We start from the raw sequence: 25492 nt of genomic DNA, 5'->3' as shown, positions 1-25492 counted from the left end.
CAGCTGCCTGATGGTCAGACTCTCCCAATACCTCCCATCATTCTGGCCGAACTGGGAAATGATCCAAAGAAACCCACTGTGTGCTTCTATGGCCACTTGGACGTGCAGCCTGCTAGACAGGAAGATGGGTGGCTCACAGACCCTTATACACTGACGGAAGTGGATGGTCAGTGATGCATCAGCATTGGTTTTTTTGTGGATAAGGGGTTGCCTACAAGGCTTAGGAATTGAAGATTGACTCCTATCCCCTGTCATCATTAAGAATCAACAAGATGCTGCCAGTCTCATAGTCTACCAGTTGTCCAACAAGGCTGGCTGTTTTTCATGTGTGAAACAAACTACAGCTGTGCACGTGATGTGTGCTCTTGGGCGAGTTAACTCCCAAGATGGGGGTTCTTGGGAGGAAGGTAATTGTCTAGGTCACACAGTTTCCTTTTTTAAAATACTAAATGCAATTATACTTTTTAAAGAAAAGAAGAAAGGTTAATAGAGATACACACATAGCCTGTTTTCATTCTTCTGCGAATTACAAACTCTTGAAAGGAGAGGCTGTGTCACATGACATTCTGAACAAGTCCACAGGTCCTTTTCAAGAGCTTGGATAACATAGCTAATTCCTATTGAGGCCAGAGGGATTTGTATTTCAAACTGGGTGGTTTTATCTGACTAACTGATGGCCATACTGTTTGTACGAAGAAATCAGACGTGGTGATCTCAGAGAAGGATTTGCACCAGGAAAAATAGGAAGCACTGTTAAAATGATTACCCAAAAACTACCTTTGTTTTTAACTCACTCAACTTGATACTCTGGTTTCTCTTCAGATCAAATAAATCTTTCGCCTTTTAACTCACTCAACTTGGCAGGGGTGTCTGTGCTTTTCTAAAAGTTCTTCCCCCATTTTTAAAGGAAAACTTTATGGACGAGGAGCAACAGACAACAAAGGCCCTGTTTTAGCCTGGATTAATGCTGTGAGCACCTTCAGAGCCCTGGAGGAAGTAGGTAACCAGCTGTGTTTGGGAGGGGTTGCTGTTGGCGTTGGTCACTATGATCACGATGATGATGATGATGATGACGACGACGACAATAGTGGCAGTGAAGGTGACGATGATGATGGTGATGATGATTATGATGATGGCGATAGTGACAGTGAAGGTGGTGCTGATGGTGATGATGACGTTGATGAGGGCAGTGATTGACACAATGACAATGATGACAGTGATGACAATGATAATGATATGGACATTGATGATGGTGACACTGATGACAATGACCACAATGATGATGACCAGGATGACAAAAATGGCAAAGATGAGGATGGTGATGACAATAAAGGCAGCGTGCTTTGCATCACTCACTGTGCTCCAGGCTTAAAACTGTGCTGTGTCCTCTGCTCTTCCCAGCAGTCTTTAGGGGTGTGGGTTACTGTCACACGCACTTCACGGATGAGGAACATGAGGCCTGGGAAAGTAAAGGGACTTGCTGAAGCTGCCCACTGGTCTAGGGCGGGGGCGGTGCTGGTGCTTTGGGCCTGTGCTGTTGACTACAGCTAAAAACAAAACACAAAGCACAGGAAGGGCCTGTGCTCATCTTTTTAACCTTTCTCTTGTCTGGTCTTTTATCTTTATCTTGTCTCTTTTATCTTTATCTTACTTTAGCTTGCCTTTTTTATCTTCTCCTCCTCCTTATCACAAAATATGGCTTCATTAATAGAGACAGACATGCACTTTAAAGAACATAGTAGCTACTTTGCAGATTATCAAGAGAGAACTCTCTGATATGTGACATCCTGTCTGCATCCTCAGTGCTCTTTCCGTTTGTGAGAAAGGTAGTTTCAGTAGGTGTCCAAATCAGGACATGGAAAGGTAGGGGTGCGGCTCTGAGGAGCAGTGCCTCCTCTTCCAGGCCACCAGAGGATGGCACTGGTGGACCCAGGCTTGCATCTCTGTCCTCATGTGATTGATGTTCTCTAAGGACGGTTTCATCTCACACTCCCCCCCTCTTGCCAACAAATGTGGTTAGATTCCAAACAGAGGATTCGATAGCTGTGTGGCCATGTGCAAGAGAGTTCATCTCTCTGGGCCTCAGATTCTGTTCTGTAAAAACGAAGACCTTGATTTGGGTGGCCAGCTCTCCAACACTGTGTAGTTGAAGGCGTGTTACCATTTCCCGTCTCGCTAGCGAGCACGGGGGCAGGGAGAGCCTGGCCCTTGGCTCCCGGCTCCTGTTCTTGCCCCCTGTTCTGGAGGAGGGTGGGAAACTCCCACATGGAAGCTGAGCCAGCTCCAAGTCTGGGGAGGCTTCCTGGAGAGGAGGCAGCTCTGGGGCTAGATGTGGTGGAAGTGGCCATTTCAAATGGAGATGGGAGAGAGGAGAGGAAGAAGGGGAGGGCCATCATCCCACTCCAACTCCCAAGGTGCTTCCCAAGGAACGCCAGCCTGTCAGCCTCTCCCTATGCATCAAGTTCAGAGCACCTACTGTGCTCCAGACACTCGAGAGGTGCAGGGGCTGCAAATACAGGTCCCCATGTCCTGGCCTCGTTCCCTGGCTCACGCTGGACCTGCTTCATAGCCCCAGGGTCTCCGGGTGCATTGAGATGGACTCAGCATTTTAGAAGCTTCCTCAGGGCCCTATGAGCCAGAGTTTCCCTTCTGCTCAGACCTTACTTCTGATGCATCCATTGTGGAAGATTCCTTGAAGTGCAGTTTGGAATGGGGCATCTGAGTTAAGTCAGAGGATTGACATTTCACACGAATCTTGTTCCGTGTGGTCTTATACTAGGAAGGAAGCTTGGGTTGGCTCTGTTGGTTCTGGGACATGCGCATTTATTAGACTTGGCTCCATCTGGCTTCCACAAAGTATTAGCTTTGTGCCTCTGGAGTGCTGAAGGGTTTTGTGGGACTAAAATGTGTAACCTTTCTATCTTCCTCTCCTCTTACTCGCATGAGTTAATCGATTTAAGCATTTGAAGATCGGATATTTGAAAAGGAAATGGGGCCCATTGGGTGGCTTCATGGGCAAAATAAGGTGTTGCCAGACACAGAGCAAGGAAAGCCTCTGCCCACCCCCAGGTGGGGGTGTCTAGGACAGAGGAGGTTCAAAGTCAGGGTCCTGCTGTGTGGGCCTCCATCCAGCCTCCTCCAAGGAGACCTGGGGAAGTAGAGGTGCATGTCCAGGCTTCAGGCGGAGCAGCCTAGCCCGCCCTCCTGGATGGCCTCTTCCAGATCCTGTCCATCACAGCAGGTCCTGACTTTGTGACATGTTTTCCTAGAGGCAATTTCATCAGCTGCCAGGGGCTTCTCTTTCAGGAGTTCATTTTCTCCTGAGACATAAGCAGAAGAGAGGGAATTTAACTGCCCTTGACTCAACTGTTTCATCTCACCGAGAAAGACAAGCCGAATAAGTGAGACTATTTTTCTGGCTGGGTCCCATTGACCACTGCAAAGTTGTCTCCCCCTTCGTCATGCCTGCTCTGAAGAAGCCCTGATGTTTAACGTGGCCTTGATTTCTCTCTCTTCTTCTCTTTCTTTAGCTCTCTCTACATTCTTTCTCTATGTCTTTCTCCTTCTTTCCTTTCTTCCTTCCCTCCTCCCTCTCTCTTTCTCTCTCTGTTTTCTCCCTTCCTTCCTTCCTTCCTTCCTTCCTTCCTTCCTTCCTTCCTTCCTTCCTTCCTTCCTCTGTGTCTATCTCTGCCTCCTTCCTTCCTTCCTCTCTCTCTCTCTGTTTCCTCCCTCTCTCCTTCTTTCGTTGTCTCTCTGTTTCCTTCCTTCCCTCTCTCTCTTCCTTCCTTTCAAGGGAGAAAGCAGTATTTATAATAAGGTTCCTATATATAAAGGCCAAAATTTGCTTTGCTTTTTAAATTTCAACTCTGAAATGCACATTATCACAAACAAAACATGAGAAGTGTTCACTGTTTTTGGACAAATCAGTTAATCTCTCATTTACCTGACTTGTGAACTAGGAATAGTCCCCTCTACCTCAGGAATCTGGAGTGGGGGAGATGAGGTCATATGTGGGAGGGGCGCCGTGCCCTGGGCGTGAGGCCCTGTGCAGTGCGGTTTCTTCTTAGCCAGTGCCCCCCGTCCCCCTGCCGTCCCATCCTCTCTTTCTGTCTTGCTTATCGAGCGCTTTTTTTTTAAATTTTTTTTTATATATTTTTATTTATTTCTAGGAGAGAGAGAGAGAGACAGCGTGAGCAGGGGAGGGTCAGAGAGAGAGGGAGACACAGACTCTGAAATAGGCTCCAGGCTCTGAGCTGGCAGTCAGCATAGAGCCCGACGCGGGGCTCGAACCCACGAACCGCGAGATCATGGCCTGAGCGAAAGTCGGACGCTTAACCGACTAAGCCACCCAGGCGCCCCGCTTATCGAGCGCTTTAATGCACCTCACCTCACTGGGTTATTTCACCAAGAGGCAGATCCATATTGCACAGGTAGGGAGGTGAGTGGCTGAGAGGCTGGAGCAGCTCATTTCGGGTCCTTTGGGCGTCAGTGACAGAGCAGATGCCCAAACCCGGGACTGGCAGCCCTGTGTCCCCAACACATAGCAGCTACTGGCTTATATTGTATTAATCACGTTTTGCCAGAAAACTCAGGCTTTCCAGCTACTTCTCAGCAATTGTTTTCTAGTTAAATGTTAATAAAGAGCTTTCAAATATTAATATTTCAGAACTTCAGCTTAACTTCTTAAGACACATAGAAATAAATGTACGCAAGGGATACATTTGAATAAATTGTTACCCCCAAATGCCCTTAACCATCTGAATGACCGAAGGTCACTTGATTTCTAATACATAATCCTCCACTCATCCTGCCTTTGTTAATCTTTGGTGAGTCAATCCCAGTGGCTAGAACTAATTAGAATGTTTGTGCCATCGTTTATCTGCATAGAATTACTTCTAGAGTGCTCCTGTGCGTGTTTTATGCTCCAGGAAAAGACTTTGACCTCTCCTCTTCATGTGGCTCTCAAAGATATGAAGTTATAAATTATAAAGATACAAAAAGATCAAAACCAAATGGGGGGAAGGCACGTTGTAAAAATTTTAAAGGAGCTGTTCTGTGCCCTAATATTAGCTAGAGAAAACCCAAGTTCCATTTTGCTGCAAGATCAAAGCCTTTGAATAAGTTAAAAGGCAGATTGAACTCAAAGCTGAAAAATAACAGATACTTAAAATAAAAATTATCCTGAGGCTTAAACATTAGACAGTCTTTCAAAGGAAAGAGTTCTCATTTATCATGCTCTGAATTAGGAGGACAGAAAAAAAATGTGTAATCGAGTAACCTTTCTTGAAAGGTTCCTTTTGCTGAGAAGGGGGAGGGCACCCATCTCTGCGGCAGCCCAGCCGAGCCCAGCAGTGCAGACGCTGCTTTTTCTGTAGGAATTCCTTCCCCGAATCCTTTGTGGTCCACACTGAATCAGTGGGCCGTGCTGGAGGCCGTACCCTGGGCTTTCCCTTGAATTCTCCTTCTCGGTCTTAGGTACGACCCTTTGTTGTGAATGGAGCTGTTGGGTGTGTGGACAGCTCATATGCTGAATGCGTGTAGTAATGTGTTTATGCCACATGCAGACGAATTCTGGGTCTGAAAAGATGAATGGGCATGTTGTGCCAATTTTTGACAGAGTGGTTTGTTCTGTTGCTAATCTGATTCAGGATCTCCCCGTGAATATCAAATTCATCATTGAAGGGATGGAAGAAGCCGGTTCTGTTGCCCTGGAGGAACTGGTCAGGAAAGAAAAGGACCGGTTCTTTTCCAACGTCGACTTCGTCGTAATTTCAGATAACCTGTGGATCAGCCAGGGGAAGCCGGCCCTCACCTACGGCACGCGAGGGAACAGCTACTTCAGGGTGGAGGTATTTGCAAGGAAGGGAGGAGTCCATCCTGGGATCTTGGAGGGAAGAGAGAATGCTCTGGAGAGAGCCGAGTTCTGACCTGGAGGCATGGCTGGGTCACAGAGGTCATGGAGGTCTCAGGACGGGGGATTCAGGAAGCCCCCCAGACAGAGTGGTTGTGCTGAGCGCAGTTTTCTGGAAAGAAGATACAGGAGTTTGTGACTCACAGAGCCAAGAGGTTTAGGGAGCACAGCTGTGGAGTTTGGAGGTGAGAACAGCAGTGCTCGGGGTAAGGGGGCTGCCTGATGGGACCGCGGCTGCTGTAAGGAGACAGGACCTGCTCTGGGGCAGGGGGAGGCGCCCCAAGGGGTTGGGGGGCAGCTGGGAGGGAGAGTGATCCCCGCATGGCTGAGGCTGGTGGGAATTCTGGCTCACACCCTGGGCAGGCTCCTTGAGTTGGAGCCTCAGTTTCCCTACCTGTAAAGAGGGCCCAGTAATCCCCACCCAGGCTTGTTGTGATCCCTGAGTACGAGGTCCAGTTTGGCTTCCTTTAACTTTTCTAGTCAGACGATAGCACTTTAGAGCCGGAAGATTCTTCCCTGGTAAATCATTAGTATTTTAGCCACTTTGTGTGTGTCTTCATGTAACAGCGAGCACACTAGCCACACGTGCCTCATCCACACCCTGCCGCTGTGAGGATCAGAGGGTGCAGAAAAGATGGATACACTCATGTGTGCCTAGGCATCTGAACTGCAGCACGTACCTGCTGTTCACCAGATGTGAGGATGCTGAGTCCCAGGGGGGACAGCCTGGCTGAAACAGTTCCTGCCCTCGAGGAGTTTACTGCTGGGAGATACTGATACTTGGAGACGTGGTGTGGGGTGGAGAAGTGGCGAAGTCCTTGTGGGAACCTCTCTCAAAGACTTGGCCTTGAGAAGGCATGAGATGAGACAGCATCTAGAGGGGCACAGGGTCTGAGCATCATCAGGAGGCAACAGAAAACCTCGAGGGAGCGGGGTGTTTACGAGAACAAAGGCACAGGGGTGGGGGAGGGCGGTCCTGAGCCTGCAGGTGCAGCACATCTGTCTCGCTGTGCTGTGTCTCTGGTTCTCTGCTGAGCAGGAGGTACGTCTGCCTGCCGCCGAGGGGTGACTGGGAACTGGCCGGGAGAACAGACCAGATCATGATGAAGTGTCGGGCAGGCTTGGGAGGGAGAGTCCCCTGCCCATTCGGTTGGGTCACTGTTTGCACTTGAGCTCAGTAGCCAGGGATGGAGAAGGCCCAGGTGGGCAGGGCTGCCGCAGGGCTGAGGTCATTCCTGGCGGTGTGAGGGAGGGACTGGGGGATGACCCAGTGTACCACTGGCCACAGACAGTCTGAAGTGATGGGCGGTGCAGGGCTGAGGGGAGACAGGAGGAGAACAGGCGCAGAGATCTTGGCTGGGTCAAGGGAGGCCGTGAGCAGGTGCAGGAAGTGAAAGGAGAATGAGGAGGGGAGGGGAAAGCTGATGAAGACTTTGGAGGCCCCATAGTGCTTTAGCTGGTGTGGCTGCCTCGTGACATAAAGGGTTGAAGCCTGTGACTCAATGGAAGATGCATCTGGCAGTGCTTTGAAGATGCCTGGACCAGCCCAGTAGGGAAGATGGAGGGAACAAGCCAGAGAGACCATTTCAATGTAACTCGTTAGGAACTGGTAGCAGATGGGGCGTGGAGTGCGCAGAAGTCAAAGACAACCTTAAAGTGACAGATTTACAGGACCGGGGTCTCTTTTCCTTTTGGAAATGGGTGAGCTGGTAGGGAGTAATTGTGGGAGAAGGTGTGCAATTCCCTTCCACATCTATGGAATTTCAGAAACTGGGAGCACACACCAAAGTATTATGCACCAGAAATAACCAGCATTTTTAGGTCAGTTGAGTAGGTGAAAGGTCAGACCTCCAGGGATGGTCACTTAAGGGTGTGCAGGTAGTAAATGACATCCAGGGAGGCAGTTCTTTTTTTTCTTTGAGAGACAGAGAGAGAGAGAGAGAGAGAGAGAGAGCACAAGCGGGGGAAGGACAGAGAGATAGGGAGACACAGAATCTGAAGAAGGTTCCAGGCTCCAAACTATCAGCACAGAGCCTGGCTCAGGGCTTGAACCCACCAACCATGAGATCATGACCTTAGCTGAAGTCAGATGTTTAATCTACTGAGCCCCCTCCCCACCCCACCGGCGCCCTAGGGAGGGGTTTTTGAAATCCTGTGTGTAGAGGAAGTAGGAGCCAGGGACTGAGTTCTTGGGTGGGAGGCAGGTGGTGACTAGTGGAGACACCAATGGAATTGCAAGAAAAGGATAAAGAGAAGTTTCTGGAAGGAGGGCTGAGTGACTGGTAGGGTTGGGCTACAGAGACACCAGCCACTTGGAGAAGGGGCTGCTGGCCTCACACAGAGCCGTGTTAGAGGAACAGTGGGGACTGAAATCAGATTCAGAGGATTCAGGAAAGAATGGGAAATGAAGACAGGGGAAGGGTAGATGGTCCAAGTAGTGTGACCAGGAAGTACCCAACTGAGTCCTGAGGGACAGCATGTGGGGGTGGGCCCCACCACATGAGAGCTTTTGCCAGAGCAACCAAGGGGTAAGCCCCTGCCTTCTCATTTACCTGTCTTGCAGGTGAAGTGCAGAGATCAAGATTTTCATTCAGGAACCTTTGGTGGTATCCTCCATGAACCAATGGCTGATTTGGTCGCACTTCTTGGTAATGCCTTATTTCATTTCACTTTTTAATCATTGGGGAATCTACTAGAAAAGGTTCCATTTGGCTCAGTGCATCTCTCCTCCTTTGGCTTCTAAGCCAATAGCTCTGAGTAAGGGTAGAGTCGAAGAAGAACCATACTCTTGGATTCCCCCACTTTGGCCTAATGTTTCTTAGGCTTATTGAGTCCACATTACTTTAGTTCATGGACTGAAGCTCTTCCTCACTTCGCCCCCTTTTCTTTTACTGGATATTGTGACACAACTGGCCACATTCAGGGACACTAGCAGAGAGAACCTCCTGGAGAAACATCCAGAGATGATGCCAAATACATCAGCACCACTTGGCTTCCTTTGTCCAGGTTGCTGTGGCCCCAAATGGCACCAAGGCTCCCATGGGTGTGCTTGTGGCTGCCTACCCCTGACCTCACAGTGTCAGGGGTACACAAGCAGAGGTTGTGTGTGTGTGTGTCTTTCCAGAGAGCCAGTTTGCCCACCTTGATCACCCTGATTCACCCCATAACTCTTGCTTACGTCCACCTGCCCAGCATCTGGTGGGTCCCAGGAGTTCAAGGAAGCTTTATATTCAGGGTCCTCACTTGGATGAGCCCCTTTCGCAGTCCTGGTGGGGACTCTGTGCTTTTGTGTTCATAACTTGGTGTTCTTTTTAAAAAAGAGGTGTTCAGGGAAGCATTAGACCCCATAGTACTTGGATCTGTCTCACTTGGCACAAAGCATTCTTTTATGCAAATTTTACCGTGTGCCTCTTTTGGACAGACATGTCCCAAAAAGCATGTCCTCTCTGGGAATCAGCCAGCAAAAGTCTCTTTTCTTTCTGGTTTGACACAGCTTCATCTGTGGCCCACGGGCTTCCCCTGGGCCTTTGCAGTCTTGAGAGGGCTCCATCAGTCCACCTGCGGCACCTGGCGGGAGGCTCCTCAGGGTGCTCAGACCATCTTGACTTGTAGAGCTCCTTGCTCCTTCGTTTCCCAAAGTAGATAATGAAATATATCCATCGATCATCTATTATCTAGCAATGCTGTCTATCTGTCATTTATCTACCATCTGTCTGTCCCTTCTCTTTTTTTTTAAGTTCATTTATTGGGGGGGGGGGTGGAGAGAGCAAGCCCATGAGCATGGGAGGGGCAGAGAGAAAGAGAGAATCCTAAGCAGGCTCCACACTGTCAGTGCAGAGCCCGATGCGGAGCTTGAACTAATGAACTGTGAGATCATGTGAGCTGAAATCAAGAGTCAGACGCTTAACTGACTGAGCCATCCAGGCACCCCTGTTCTTTCTGTCTCTTTATCTATCATCTATCTATTCCTTTATGACCTTCTACTTTTCCTAAAATATAACTCTTGGGCAATATTTCACATGCTTGAAAATCTCAGAATACAATAATCCATTTTCTTTTGAAGTTTTTATTTATTTTATTTTTTATTTAAAATTTTTAAAAAAATGTTTTATTTATTTCTGAGAGAGAGAGAGACAGCATGAGCAGGGGAGGGTCAGAGAGACAGGGAGATACAGAATCTGAATCAGGCTCCAGGCTCTGAGCTGGCTGTCAGCACAGAGCCCAACATGGGGCTCAAACCCACGAACCATGAGATCATGACCTGAACCAAAGTCGGATGCTCAACTGACTGAGCCACCCAGGCGACCCTCTTTTAAAGTTTTTAAGTTTCCAGAATAATTCACATAGGATGCAACTCAATAGTTTTGGGGGAAAAAAGAGTTAATTTTCTGTTTTGTTTTTTTTTTTTTAATTTTTTTTTAATGTTTTTTATTTATTTTCTAGGAGAGAGAGAGACAGCATGAACAGGAGAGGGTCAGAGAGAGAGGGAGTCACAGACTGAAACAGGCTTCAGGCTCTGAGCTGGCAGTCAGCACAGAGCCCGACGCGGGGCCCGAACCCACGAACCGCGAGATCATGACCTAAGCGAAAGTCGGACGCTTAACCGACTAAGCCACCCTGGCGCCCCAATTTTGTTTTACCAGAGCCAATTTTCTTTTCCTTAGGAACAACATCATCAAATCTTTGTGGTACATTTCAATCTCCCCCAATCAGGATTGCTGCATTACATCCTCTTAGACTGTGTGGTTTCACCCAGGCATAGAATTCCATTTAGTCCTACAAATGCATATGGCTCTGCTAAGAAGAATCAGATCAGGGTCATGAACAGAATGAAAAGCACATGCTTTCACTTTCTCTCATTTTTAAGACAAATCAAATAATCCATAATGAAGTGACTCTGGATTGGGTCTTCTCTATGGCTTTAATATGCTTTGTAGAAAGACCTAAGGGACATACGGTTGAGCTGCAGCACTGATCAGATGACAAGGAGGGATTTTGCCTCCTGACCCTGACAGCGCCTTGGCTGCTGCGCTCTCCCTGAAGGCCGCTGCACGTAGGACGTCAGGGAGAGCAGGTTCTGTGGGGTCCTCCCCCTCTAGACGGGCAGGTGCCCTACACGTTAGTCAGGTGCTGCTGTGTGATCTCTCTGTCCTAGTTCCTCGTCTGTATGATCCCGATAACCATGAGTGCTAATGAGTCACACACATTTATTGAGTGCCAACTGTATACACAGAGTCCCCACCAGGGGCACACAGGGAAACAGGTAAGTTCCCCTCTTCGAAGAGGCTTAGGCTGGGGTATGTATGGGAGGTGGGAGACGGTGGTGGTGGACATACTCAGTCTGCTCAGAGCCCTCCGCTCCTGGGTCTTCCTCTGTGGACATTCCACCTCCCTGCCTTCACCTCAAAGCCACAAAGCTGGGAGATCACCGGGGCCGGGGCGCTTTTATAAAGTACCAGCTACCCCGTAGTGTTAAAACGGTAGATTCCAAGGGGACTCCTGGGGATCGAGGATTACTTGTTTGCAGTTCTCAAAGGCGCCACCCTCTGCCTCCCCTGCGTTTCCAGACTGGGCTCCTGGTCGAGGCTGTAGTGGCTGCAGAAATGACATCACATTCAGAGGATCATGATTTCAAGAGGGAAACGAGGAGGGGCGGGGATGAACTTCTTCACAAACATCCTGTTGCATGCGAGCTCGTTCAGTGTTGGAGAACTGGGCGAAGAAGTAGTGAGAACACGCCGTGTGGAGCAGAAGCATGAACGGCACACGTGGCATCTTCCCACCAGCCGGTCCCGTAGGGGTGGTGCCCTTGGTGCCTGGAGAGCACCGTGTGTGCTGAGCAGCCCCTCTCTCCCCCCAAAGCAAACCTCCCTGCTGGTGGGCGGAAGGGCAGGGAGCCAAGGACACCACACGGGTGTGTGTCCGCCGCGCTCTCTGCGGCCAGCAGCTGGGGGGCTGCCCCGCCCACGATTCGAAACGGTACCCAGGCCAGGCCGGGCCGGTTCTGCCCAAGTGCAGTGAGCGTGTGGCAAGGCCCCTGCTCATGTCACAGCCTGATTTGCTAAGGACCCCTGACTGCCATCCCCATGGTGACGCCTGGCAAGGCTGGCTGAAATAACAGGAAAAACATCCCAGTTCAGTGTCCTGTGTGGACATCGAGCCTCCTGGCTGCTCGAGTAGTTCAGGTTTTTATTGTTTTAACCTTGACATTTCAAACACTCATCTCTTCTCACCATCGGGGCTGTGCCTGTCGCGTCCCATGCAACCTCACTGGCTCGCCGCCTGCTCCTTGTCCCACATGGTTCGCCCCCTTCACAGCTCTTTGCTTGTGGACCCACAGGTCTTCCTTTACCCTGTGTCTTTCCAGCCGCATTATGGACAGGGTCTGTCTTTCATTCACTTTTGTAGTCCCATCCTTGCACACAGGAGTGTCCGCAGAACTTTAGGGACGTGGCACTGAAGGGAAGATGCAGGGAGTGTGTTACTGGTGGTGCTTGTAAGTGTGGTTTAGATTTTGGTGAGGGTGCAGAGGGTGGACTGCAAATCAGTGATAGCCTGTCCCCATCACCTGGGACCGAACGTGGTTTTGGGCTTGAATTTTACTAATGGGTTTGCATCATTCATTGAACACATACTTTGTGGGGCTAAATGCGCAACATAACGCAGTACTGCAGGGAGGTGCATACGTGGATAGCAGTCTGCAATACCATCCCCAAAGTGTGGTTGTGGAAGTTTGGGTGAGGCACGGAGGGGGCCAGGAGAGGGGCTAGGGAGGATGTGGTCAAAAACCAGAACAGTGAAGGCTTCCCCTCTCACTTTGCTGCCTTGGTGCTCTTAACGCTTGGAGTCTTGCTTTCGAGGGTCATCTCAAAGTGCTGGGACACCCATTATGTATAGGCTGGGCCTGTAGGTTTTGGTAGCATGTTTATCTTGGGTTCCATTGTGCCCACAGTGAGCCAGACCACCTGCTGGTCTGCTCATTCAGGGACACACTTGTCACTCAGCCTGTGTGGTCGGAGAGGATACCATTGCTGATGGAAGCAGGGTCTTTACATACCATCAATGTCCCCAGCATTCATCTGGTGCCTTGAACATAGCAGGTGTCCCATAACTACGGGGACAGAGCAGAGCTCACAGAGCCTCCGGCCCTGAGCTTTGTAAGTGTGAGCTTTACCAGGAAGATTTGAAAATACAGTGTTTCACAGTAGTTTTTCTGACATAGTCAAGTTATGATCTCACTAAGAATGTGGGGCATATTTTTTATGAAGTGTCTTTACTTGAATAAAAGTCTCCATGTGGACTGAAGAGGGATTTAGATGTCCTGGATATGTTTGTCGCCATTTCTATTAGTCTGCTTGCTACTTTGGGAAGTATTTTTTCAACGTAGTGAACAGTGTTTTACTAAATCTACTTCCTCCGTAGATACTCGTTGGTGTTTTCCCCTATTCCTATTAATCTCAAACTTTTTCATAAATAGCAGACTAGTATATCGGCTTATTCACTATGAAGGCATTTGTGGTCGTCATGTATGCCTCATAGACTTGATCTCAAGGGTATTCTACTTTTCTGAAGATCAGTACTTATATATTATGTATTATATATATAATATACTTACGTATATATTTTATTATGGTACGTGTAGGAGAGAGAAACTGAGAATGATGATTTTCAGTTCATCAGGAATGCTGTGTAGACATATACATACATATTTAAGTTTTTTAATAATGAACGCTTATCATTGTTTAACTCAGGATAAATTAAAATTTAAGGAAAAAGCCTTGTTTTTGACACAGAAGGTACAATCGACAACTTGTGTCATGCAGGTTAAGTCCTACCCAGTTACATGTATGCAGACCCGTGAGTTTCCATCCCTGCACTGACGAGGTAGAGAGTAAAATGCGTCTGGCTCAGGCCGAGTCAGCCTGGAGACCGGCTCTGTTCTCCAGCTGTCTGTCTGGAGATGTGAGTGCTGGGGGGCCAGGGCCCGTCACAGGCCCGCTGCGGCTGCAGGAGTCACCTGTGGCCCGGCGCTGGGGCCAGAACCTTGGCGCACTCGTAAGTCTCTCGGGCTCTGTTGCCTGTGTGTACCTTGCAGGCAGCCTGGTGGACTCGTCTGGCCATATCCTGATCCCTGGAATCTATGACCAAGTGGCTCCTCTTACCGAAGAGGAGAGAAAAATGTACAAAGCCATTGATCTGGACCTGGAAGAATACCGGACTAGCAGCTACGTGAAGAAGTTTTTGTTTGACACCAAGGTATGCTCACAAGGTGATGGCTGAGCTGAAGGACGAAAGGCAGCACCAAGTCACCCTCTCCCGGCTCCTGATTCACTGTGTGCTGCTAATCCGCACAGCTCAGAGCTGGAAGCAGGTGTTGATTCTGTGGCAGATTTTCACTCTCGCAGCAGCCACTTACTTCCCTCAGGTCTAACCCACCAGAGCTGTAGGTGGGGCCTTCCTAGCACAGGCACGCGACCTTGGGGCAGTCGCCCATCTCACAGACATGCGTTTCCAAACCAGTTTATTAGACTCAATGCGTTCAGCTGTCTGTGCTTCCTGTCTGCCTAAAGATTGAGAAGCGTCTGATTGTTCCAGATCCAAGGCCCCCAGTTGTCATTTTAATAGACAAGATCAAGAGCTGCGGGGGCTAATCTGTGAGTTGTAACATCGCTGCCTCAGTGTAAGTAAACCAGAGCCCAAAGCATTCATTTCTGGCAAATTTGGATGTTTTCTTTCCCCTCGTCCTTCTTGCCTGCTCTGGTGTGTGGGCTGTGGCTGGTTGGGGGACCTGCCAGAAGAAGGGGAGCCCCGTTGAACAGACACAGTGGAGTTTGTTATCGTGAGGCGTATATCTCTTCCCTCAGACCAGCTGGGCCTTGGCCACGGTGGGAAGGAAAACTGGCTCAACCATCCGCAGAGTCCTTTGAAGCCTTCTGAAAAAGAAAATGCTTTTTACTACACGACTTATCATCGAAATGATTGGGGGCAGAAGTTTATAATTAAGCCCCAAATTCTGAAAGGGCCCCTTTGCCATCTATTAACTTGAGAGCGCGGGCAACGAAGGGCCTTCGTCGGCAGAGCGGCTTGGTCAGGCAGAGGCAGCACAGTGTCTCAGGTCTACAGGGCAAAGTCCACTAGTTTTTTAGTTCAGACATATCTCAGGAAGGCGATAATTAACTTGTCACAAACAGTGCTGGAGATGCACAGAGATGGGTGATACAAGCAACACAGTTCAAAACAATTTTACTCGAACATTCTTTTATTTAGTAAAACGATTTTATTTTAATGCAGGAGGAAATTCTCATGCACCTGTGGAGGTACCCATCGCTGTCAATCCATGGGATCGAGGGCGCGTTTGATGAGCCTGGAGCTAAAACCGTCATCCCTGGCCGAGTTATCGGAAAGTTTTCCATCCGTCTGGTCCCTCACATGGATACGTCTGTGGTGGAAAAACAGGTGACAGATGCGCATGGTTCTCGCTCCAGTGCCACTTCTGACGGCCGCCTCCCACAGCTTAGTGGGCTATTCAGTTGTTGGCACTGACGGATCATTTTTTCCCAACATAAAAGGGATTGGAACACATGTCAAGAAACCAATATAATTTTTGTTTGGTAAAATCTCTTTCCGTTATTCTATGCAATTACAGTAGTCAGACAAATAACCATTTGGGGCTGGAGTGATGGGAAATATTTTTACATTAAACAGTTGACATAAAGGCGAGATTGGTTTACACACAGATGGAGAAGCTGATTGACTACAGCCGGATGGAGCCGAAACGCTCAAGCCCGTAGGTGGTTTGCCCTCGGTGTCTGAGATCAGTACTCTGAAAGCCGCCGTTTTAATGACAGTGTTATCTGGAAGGAGTAAAAGCCAAATTATCAACCTATCCTCAGTTTACCTCCAGTTCAACAGAAAGGAGGCTCTGGGTAAATGGGCTCCAGGAAAACCTCATCCCAGCTCTACCTCATTGACCTCTTTTATAGTTTTCCTAGCGCTAATTACGTCCCCAAACACCCGCCTGTCCAGGCTCCATCCCTGTTTTCCCTCTCCCCCCTTCCCTTTTTGGACACACCGTTTCTCTTTCTCCAGAGGTAGGAACCCCAGGAGTGCAGGCCCCTCCCCCTCTGGCTCACAGCTGTGTTCTCAGCACCGAGGACAGTTCCTGCCACCGGACAGGCCGTCAACAGATGTTTGTTGAAGCAATGAATGGGAGGGATGTTTCAGAGTATGGAGGTTTTCTTGGGACGATTTCTATTGTAGCAACTGGAATGGAGCCCAGGGGACACAGAAGGACTCTGACAGAACACTCTTTTATAGCTTAGTTTGGAATCGCCCCCACTGTTCAGAAATTTCCAAATGCATAATGTTCCCAAAAATAGCCACTAAGGTACTGACAGGTCCGAAAGGAGGGATCATCACATCCAGAAGCTCTATTGTTTCCTAATTACCAACATTCATGATACCCAAGGGTCAGAAGTCTGACTCTGTGGTCAGGATGGGGCGGGCGCAGGGCTGAGGACTGGGGGGTCCACAGGTAGAAGGGGCCTGAGACACAGGTTTCTGTAACCACTGAAGCTCTCTGTCCCCGAGGCCCCTCTGCAAGAATGAAGGCAAAATCACAGCACTTGAATTTGTCAGGTTGGGATGAAAGATGCCTGTATAGTCACTGCAGGCGAGAATAAATTGACATGTTCTCTTACAAATGGAAATGTTCCTTTTCAGGTGAAGCAGCATCTCGAATATATATTCTCCAAAAGAAATAGCTCCAACCAGATGGCTGTTTCTATGACGCTAGGACTACAGCCGTGGATGGCAAATATTAAAGATAATCAGTATCTTGCGGCAAAAAGAGCCATCAAAACAGGTTAGACTTGCGATATCGCGAGTTGCCAGTTTACCGTGGGACCAGGTGTGGTGCCTGGTGGGACAGTGGAGACGACAGCATATTTAAAACTTGCCTTTGGCCTTCCTTTCCATCTAGGCTAGGTTACTGAGTGCCAAGTATGCACAGGGCTGCTCCTCACACACACTATCTCCCCGCCTTCCCAACAGCCTTCCCTGGTTCACGAAGCAAGTCTGCAGGACATTAAGGAATTTGCTGAGGAGCACTCAGCTGGATGTGGCAAGGCTGGAAGCCTGAGCTTTGGGCAAAATGATGGACTTGAGAGCCTCTGATACTTATGGAAGTGATGGCCAACATATAAAAATGTCCTTTAAAGGGAACAGCTGAATTTTTGTGAAAGTAAAGGAACCCTGCAGTTAAAAATGAGGAAAGAGCTAAAACTTAATGGAGCGAGCAAGCTTACACTGGGCCACCCTGTGGGGATTTTCTCTTCTTTTTTAAAAAAATTAAGTTAATTTATTTTGAGACAGAGGGAGAGAGAGAGAGATATCATGAGCAGGGGAGGGGCAGAGAGAGGGAGAGAGAATCCCAAGCAATGCAGATCCTGTCATGGGGCTCGAACTCATGAACTGTGAGATCATGACCCGAGCCGAAATCAGGAGTTGGATGCCTAACTGACTGAGCCGCCCCGGCACCCTGGGATTTGCTCTTCTTGGTCACAGGGAGGAGTGAGTTTTCATGGCCTTAGGCCAGCATGAGGTGGGGAATGGGAAGCGAGACCCACTACATGAAGGCAGGACCGATCCAGGCTCTTACTAGAGGGGTTTAGCCATGGGCCCATCCTCACAATGTTTGGGTCTTCAAATTCTACTCTCTGTGAGGTCTAGTTCTGATGCCCCAAGGCAGGCCATGTGGGACTTCCAGAGAGTTGCTTCCTGGGGATGAGCTCATTCTACAAAATTACCAAACACATAAGCTCAGTTCCAGACTCTAAAACCAGTGGTCTCTTTACAGTGCCACTCTGCTTGTCCAGGGGTAGAGAAGGAAGCATGGCTTTACTTGGAATTTCCTCAGTGGTGCCTGTTTTGAAGGCACATCCTTTCAAGTCCTGGGCTGGATCATGTGGTTGGTGAGCATGGGACAGGTGTCTGCACCCTGGCTGCCTAGTCAGGGAGAAGGAATACCCAGTCTCTTTGGGTTCTGCAGCAGCGAGGCAACACTGCCCACAAATGCAAAGTAGGGGACTCTCTGAAAAGTAGGGGGATTTTCAGGGTCTCCCCAAAAGCCAAGTGAGAAAACACTGACATGTGTTTATATGGACCTCTGGGTGTTATATTGTGGGTGAGACCTCAGGCCACATCCCACAGGAGTCAGAGCTGAGCTGGAATTGGAAGTTTAGGCCACCTGGGAGCAGTAACACTTTTTACCAGGGTTATCTGTACCAAGAACAGGGACATTAAAAATTTAGAGGCAGGAGGGCACCAGAGTTCAGTTGGTCAGTGGTTAGGCATCCAACTCTTGATTTCATCTCATGATTGTGAATTTGAGCCCTGCGTCTGGCTCCGTACTGGAAATGGAGCCTGCTTGGGAGTCTCTCTCTCCCTTTCAAAATAAATAAATAAAATTAAGGTCAGTTCTGCTTTCACCACTGTTTACTTAAAACATAGTTGTCCACACAATCATCCCTGCTGCTCCAGCTGTAGCAGTGTTTTATCAGTAAACTGTGGAAGTCAAGATAAGAGAAAGAAAAGTTAGAAAAGTAAGTGCAATGCCAGCTGAAGAGAGATGTGGGATTGAAATGTTAAGGTAAGCAGTAAAGACCGGAAATACTCTTGCAGGAATGCATAAGGCATTTGCATGGTTTATCGTGTGTACAACCAGTTCTAGCAAAGTACATCATCCGTATTCATGTTCACACCTTGCTCTGTGGGTAAAGAACAGGTGGCAGGTTATCTTTGCGTCTTTATTTTGCATTTCCCCTCCATCACTGGCATCTTGTTCCCTAGCCGAGAAGGTTTCAACTCATCTTTCTAGACCCTAGGGTATCCACTGAAATGACTCGATGGGCCACCTTGACAGCTGAGCACAGATACCGCAACATTCAGGTGATGGTTGAATACAGCTATTCATGTATATATTGCTTACAAAACCAAAGAAGTCCCGCCTTCCAAATATTTAATTCATGAAGCAACCACGAAAGTAGGTACATTGTCTTGAATTACTCTTGCCAGAAATACATGACCTCTTCCAATCATGAGAAAATGTTAGACAAACCCAGATGAGGTTACAAAACAACTGATCAGTAATCTTCAAGAGGGTCAAGGTCATGGAAGAGGAGGGAAGACCAAGGAACTGCCACAGACCAGAGGAGAGTAAGGAGCGGTTGGGATTCTACATTGGATCCTGGATAGAAAAAGGGAAAGCTTGGTGAACTCCAAAGAGGTCTGAATTGAGTTAATATTATTCCAATATTGATTTCTTATCCTTTATAATTGTACAATCATTACTGATATAAGATGTTAACATTACAGAAAGAAAAGTGAGGAACATATGGGAACACTGTACTATTTTTGCAACTTTTCTATAAAATTTACAATTCAAAATAAAAATTTTATTTAAAAAGTTCTTTTAATGTTTATTCATTTTTGAGAGACAGAAAGAGAGAGAGATGGGAGGGAGAGTGGGGGAGGGGCAGAGAGAGAGGAGAGAGGGAATCTGAAGCAGGCTCTGAGCCACCAGCAGAGAGCCCAGTCTGGGGCTTGAACTCACGAACTGTGAGATCATGACCTGAGCTGAAGTTGGATGCTCAGCGGACTGAGCCGCCCAGGTGCCCCTAAAAAGTTTTTTCTTTCCAAGTAGGTAATTATAAAGAAGGCAACAATGGTTTTCTTCTTGACTCTATTGACTACTTTAGAATATAAACTGCATGATATCAAGAAGCTTACTTAACCCAGGCACCAAATTTAATGGTTAAATAACAAAGAAAAAGAAAAAAGAGAAAGTAAACACTACATTTGAGAAGATCGGTAGGGGTAGTCTTGTCATTATTTTATTCACATGCCTTCCTTCCCTGTGTTTCAGTGTTTGGAACAGAGCCAGACATGACCCGGGATGGCTCAACCATACCGATTGCCAGAATATTCCAGGATATCATCCAGAAGAGTGTGATGATGCTCCCGCTGGGTGCTGTTGATGACGGGGAGCATGCTCAGAATGAGAAAATCAACAGGTTAGCTGACTCCGGGGGGCGGGGGGGCTGGGGGGGCGGTCCCTCACCATACAAACCTCACGTCTCCACATGGTAACCTCCTGCCGCTACATACTTGATTTTGAATTTCCATCACCAAACCTTCCTGTTTACGTTGTAGGCTGCTTTCCCCTGTCATTCACCTGGAAATAAGTGTTTCTCTTTGTTTCTTCTTTTGTTAGGTGGAACTACATAGAGGGATCCAAGTTATTTGCTGCCTTTTTCCTAGATATGGCTAAGCTGCATTCCTAAAGACAGGGACCTTCCAGCTTGGAGCTGACCTACTGACAGATACCCTCCCCTGCTGCTCTGGATAGGAGTAGAATCTGAATATCCAGAGAACCTCAGTCCAGGAAATAATGTTTTCCCTCGTACTTAAAATGTCTTTGGACATTTGGGCCAGTGATAAAATATTTTATAGGTGCAGACATTGGAAATGGTATACCACCCAGTGGCACATCTCTCTGAAGTCACAGCTACCTGCGACATCTCCCTACGTCCAGCTGTAGGAGGCCCGGGAGTGGACTCACTCTTTCCTTGCATCACACGGACAGTTCTTCCATTAGACCCTCCGGGCACTTGGAGGGGCCTGATCACTCCAGTGTGCCTTTAGGTCCTGGGGGTGCTCATGACATACTCATTCCATGTTTATATACCCTTGCTTTTACCACACATTCCTTTTACTCGTACAACTGTTGGTCCCACCACTGGCTACCATGATTTCCCTGTGTGTTCATTTCTAGAGGGGTAACTAAAGCGCGACGCCCTCTTAACCTTTTGCTTCCCCTTCGTTTATTTTGCTTTGTTGCTTGGAAAGTTCTGAAACAGAAATGGTTAGTAGTTTTATCCCTATGCCGTTTGGGATTCCCTTTGTGAAGATGAGTACTTTTCTTTCTTTCTTTCTTTTTTTTTTTTTTAATATTTTTATTTATTTCTAGGAGAGAGAGAGAGAGAGACAGCATGAGCAGGGGAGGGTCAGAGAGAGAGGGAGACACAGACTCCAAAACAGGCTCCAGGCTCTGAGCTGGCAGTCAGCACAGAGCCCTATGCGGGGCTCGAACCCACGAACCGCAAGATCATGACCTAAGCGAAAGTCGGACGTTTAACCGACCAAGCCACCCAGGCGCCCCAAAGATGAGTACTTTTCTACTTCAAGGCTCTTCACCTTTTCTGGAATTGATGCCAACCGACCACCCCTCCTGCACCCTCTTCTTTCTTCCTACCCCATCCTCCCAAACCACAGCAGAATCAATCCTGATAGAAGTTCCCTCACCCCATTGGAATTTTACTCAGTGACTACATCCAAATTGCTCAAAGCTTTTAATAGCATCCGTTTTAGATACAGAACGAATCTAATCAGCCCTGACATCAGTAACACATTCTAAATTTAAAGCCATCAGCTAATGCTGCATTTAGTAATCATTTTAGTTAACCATCTTGTTTGCCTTGATTGCGTTTGATGGTGTAAACAAACAAACAAGAAGAATGTAATTTTTCTACAGTTGAGTGTATACAAACAAATCAATTCAGTCTTTATAAATTCATTATTTAAATCACATTAATGGAGAAGAATTTAAGAGTTTATTAAGAATGTTTCTCTTAGGATTCCAAATAAAATCAAAGCATAATACATTTAATCTTTGTGGGTTCTTGAAATATCAGTTTTAAAATTTGCAGTATCATATCTAAAAGGCTGCACCACAGGCCAATGATTCAGCTTCTCATCACAGAAATGGGACCTAAATGAGGTATCAGCTTCGTGGGGGCATCGACGAATGATCTACTTTTCTTCTGATGCTGGTGAACATCAATTTCTGTTCATTGAGTATTGACAGGTGTTTGATCTGCTTTATTGTTAAGCTTGGTTCATGCCTGCCAGATTATGTTGAATCATGTGACGTTTTGGATTTTGCAGGGCTTATCTGATGTATTTGGCAGAGTTCCCAAGAACTAAATGCAAGAGGTTTAGGACACCAATTTATATTCTTAAAAGGGTGTTCATATTAGTCAATTAACAAAAGCTGGCTGTAAAGTAAATTCAAGTACTTCTGAGCAACGTAACATCACTCAGCGTACTGGCCTGGGAACCTGTGTGAGTGTGCATCACACGGTGCAGCAACCTCTTCAGTGACACCTGTTCTCTGCACTTGCAGCTGGAGGAGGGCAGTGGGCCAAGGGCACGCAGAGGGCGTGAAGTGGGCCTCTTCTCCCTCCACATGCTCACCCCACTACATCCTCTGTCAGCCATCATTAGCAGGATGCCTGGGACTCCCAGCACAGCTCCCCCCAGCCACCTCTTCTGAGAACTGGACCCCCACTCCCCTTGCATATTTCATATTTCATGAAACTTGACTCATCCAAAACGGAAACTCTTGTCCATCCTCCCAAACCTGTTTCCCCTGATTTGGTACATGGACTATTGGAATCCTAAGTCTTCTTTGAAACTTCTATTTCAAATCCAATTCAATATTAAAACCAGCTGACTCCATTTTTCAATAGTTACCACTTCCTTCCATTTCCACTGTCGTGTCCAATGGCCTGAAAGCCAAATCCTGTGTAACTGTTGCTTGCTTATTGCAGAAGCCCTTACCCAATCTCTTTGCCTAAATGGCAGCTCTCTCCCATGTATGTCACACTGCAGTGTGCATGTCCCTGTGGAGTGCACTGCACATCAGTAGACTGCAAAATCAGTAGACTGATGCACACAAATTATTTCCCTTGAGCAACTACAAGATTGGGCAACACTGGTCAGCTGCTCCCACAGGCTGATGAGCCAGTGGAGCTGAGAGGTTGTGCCAAGCACAGTGGCTGGCCCATAATTTGTGCTCAACACATTTCTTATAAGTGGAAAAAGAAAGAAGTTCACAAAAGAAGATAATGCTATTCAATTTGGTTTCTCACACACTTTCACTTTGTAACATCCACATTCTATTTTCTAGAGCTCGTAACACTCATGAAAGCTAATCTTCCTCTTAACTACATTGAAAAGAGCTTTCCTCTTTAGGAAGCAAGCTCTGGGAGGAAGAGGCTGGGTTGGGTATATTCTATATTTTGCTCAGCCATCCAAAAGCTCAAACAATTGATGAAGTATAAAGAGAAAAACAGAAGATTTTCGGAAGCAAAGTGATGTATTCTTTCTTTTCCAGCATGATGTGGAAGAGGACAGATGGTAGGTGTAATAACTATAATTTGTTAACAGTTATGATAAGTAAATAAATACTTCTGAGCTTTTTTAGCTTGAGTAGACTGAAAAGAAAAAAGTTTTTATTACATGGAAAAATTTTATTTAAAAACATTATGCTAGTATAATTTCTTATCCAGAATGAAAAAAGATGTCAGAAAAATTATGCCTTTGAATATGATAGAAAACGTGAAGTTTGAAATCATCTCACCTCCCACATTGAAATTCACCAAAACATCATTCAAAGGGAATGTAGATTTAAAATTCTAGTGTGGGTGGTTAAGTGTTCGTAGCACATTATTACTGTTATTGTAGGCAGGCATTTGAATGTAATGGCAGTACATGTTAAAGGGAATTAGAACTTTAAATGTCACTGTTAAATTCATCTTAAAAAAATGATTAGTCACCAAAAATGACCAATTCTTTCTTTCAAATTTTGAATAATTAGAATCAAATAAGAGACTATCTAAACTTCATTTAAAACTCACTTGAAGAGCCAGAAGGCAGAGCCCAGGGTTACTACATTAGCACACAGTAAGGGAGGGAGGTTCTGGAAAGAAGAGTCACAACGGGAAAAGGCCAGATTCTGTATACTCTGCCTAAATTGCCAGATGACCTCTAAACTATGCATATGTGAGGCAGATTCAAGCATCCCAGCTAAGGCTGAGGGAACTGAATGAGATTTCAGTTTTACCACAAGAAAGACAAACTATGGAGTACAAATACATCCAGAATAACTAACGGCCTATTAAAGCTCTATCGACCACAAACAACATCTTCAGAGGAAAATAACTACATTAGGTAAATGTCTAGAAAACAACCCAAAATTACTAGACACTTAAGAAGCAGGAAAACAGGACTCCCAGCCAAGAGAAAAAAAAATCAATGGTGCTTAATCCCCAAATGATTGATGTATTGGAATTAGCAGACAAAATGTCAAAGCAGGTCTTACAGCTTTGCTCAAAGACATAAAAGAAAATATGCTTTCAATAAGTAAACAAATAGGAAATCTCATCAAAGAAATAGAAATGGTGAGACAACTGAATAGAAATTTTAGAAATAAAAGGTGCAATATCTGAAATAAAAAAATCATTAATAGTTTTAACAGATAATTGGAGACAACAGAAGAGTCAGGGAACACAGAAAATAGATTGATAGAAATTATTCAATCTGAAGAACTGAGAGAAAAAAAGCATGAAAACATAAAAGGACAAAGCCTCACTGAGTTGTATGTAATATCAAGAGGTGTATATATATTTGATTGGAGTTCAGGAGAAAAAGAGAATGGGGAAGAAAAATATTTGGAGAAATAATGGCCCCCAATTTTCCAAACTTGGTAAATAATAACCTTACAAATTTAAAAGCTCAGAAAATACCAAGCAGGTTAAGTATGAAGAAAATCCTGGCTAGGCAGATTATAATCAAACTATTAGAAGCCAAAAATAAAAATTTGAAAGTAGCCAGAGAAAAATGACAAATTACATATAGGGAAACATAAATGAGAGGAAAGTTCTGAATGATCTTTGCTCCATCAGAAACAAATGAAGGCCAGAAGATATAGAAAGATATCTTTAATAAACATCTCTTGTGGGCAGCACATGGGGATAAGATAGTCTTTTTTATCTATTATGGCAATTCTTTTTAATGGAGTAGTCACTAACACATTATTTAATTATTAATATAGTTAATTATTAATAGTGAGATTAAGGTCTCCCACTTTGCTATGTTTTCTGCACTTCACACCTAACTCTCATCTGTTAACTTTTTGGAAATCCCCTTAAATTGTGTAATAAAGGAGAACAATAAAAAATAGGTATAAAAATAAGGTTTGATCATTACATTTTTATTTTTTTATTATTATTTTTAAAATATTTTTATTTATTTCCAGGAGAGAGAGAGACAGCGTGAGCAGGGGAGGGTCAGAGAGGGAGACACAGACTCCGAAACAGGCTCCAGGCTCTGAGCTGGCAGTCAGCACAGAGCCCGACGCGGGGCTCGAACCCACGAACCGCGAGATCATGACCTGAGCGAAAGTCGGACGCTTAACCGACTAAGCCACCCAGGCGCCCCTCTTGTTTTTTTTAATTAAAAAAATTCACAAACTTACACGAGGAAAATGAGGTCCAATGTAGGTCACATTATGACGTAAAAGTCTGTTCCAGCAAAATAATGGATGAAAGTGATGAGGAACTCACTTTATTTCAGTGCTCAAGGGTGAAAGAGAACAGGTTTACTAAATCTCCAAGTTCAGACAGGTCTTACTAAAGACCAATCGCCCCAAGCCCCACAGACGCCTAATCCACATGAATT

The 25492-nt window shown here is 46.4% G+C and overlaps 1 protein-coding gene across 2 annotated transcripts in view; it reads left to right on the top strand.

Moving 5' to 3' along the window:
* CNDP1 (carnosine dipeptidase 1) overlaps positions 1 to 20934 on the top strand; it is a 40343-nt gene extending 19409 nt beyond the window's left edge. For both annotated transcript variants that reach the window (XM_039236413.1, XM_039236414.1), the window contains exons 4-12: positions 4 to 166; positions 908 to 996; positions 5649 to 5849; positions 8475 to 8559; positions 14007 to 14167; positions 15203 to 15367; positions 16634 to 16775; positions 19836 to 19983; positions 20184 to 20934. In XM_039236413.1, the coding sequence (XP_039092344.1) occupies positions 4 to 166; positions 908 to 996; positions 5649 to 5849; positions 8475 to 8559; positions 14007 to 14167; positions 15203 to 15367; positions 16634 to 16775; positions 19836 to 19983; positions 20184 to 20253 (1224 nt within the window). In that variant the 3' untranslated portion in view covers positions 20254 to 20934. The remainder of the gene's footprint in view (positions 1 to 3; positions 167 to 907; positions 997 to 5648; positions 5850 to 8474; positions 8560 to 14006; positions 14168 to 15202; positions 15368 to 16633; positions 16776 to 19835; positions 19984 to 20183) is intronic.
* The last annotated feature ends 4558 nt before the right edge of the window (positions 20935 to 25492 follow it).

This window comes from Hyaena hyaena, unplaced genomic scaffold, assembly GCF_003009895.1.
Source record: "Hyaena hyaena isolate Hyena2069 unplaced genomic scaffold, ASM300989v1 scaffold_110, whole genome shotgun sequence".
Lineage (NCBI taxonomy): Eukaryota > Metazoa > Chordata > Mammalia > Carnivora > Hyaenidae > Hyaena > Hyaena hyaena.
This window is presented reverse-complemented; position numbering and strand designations above follow the sequence as displayed.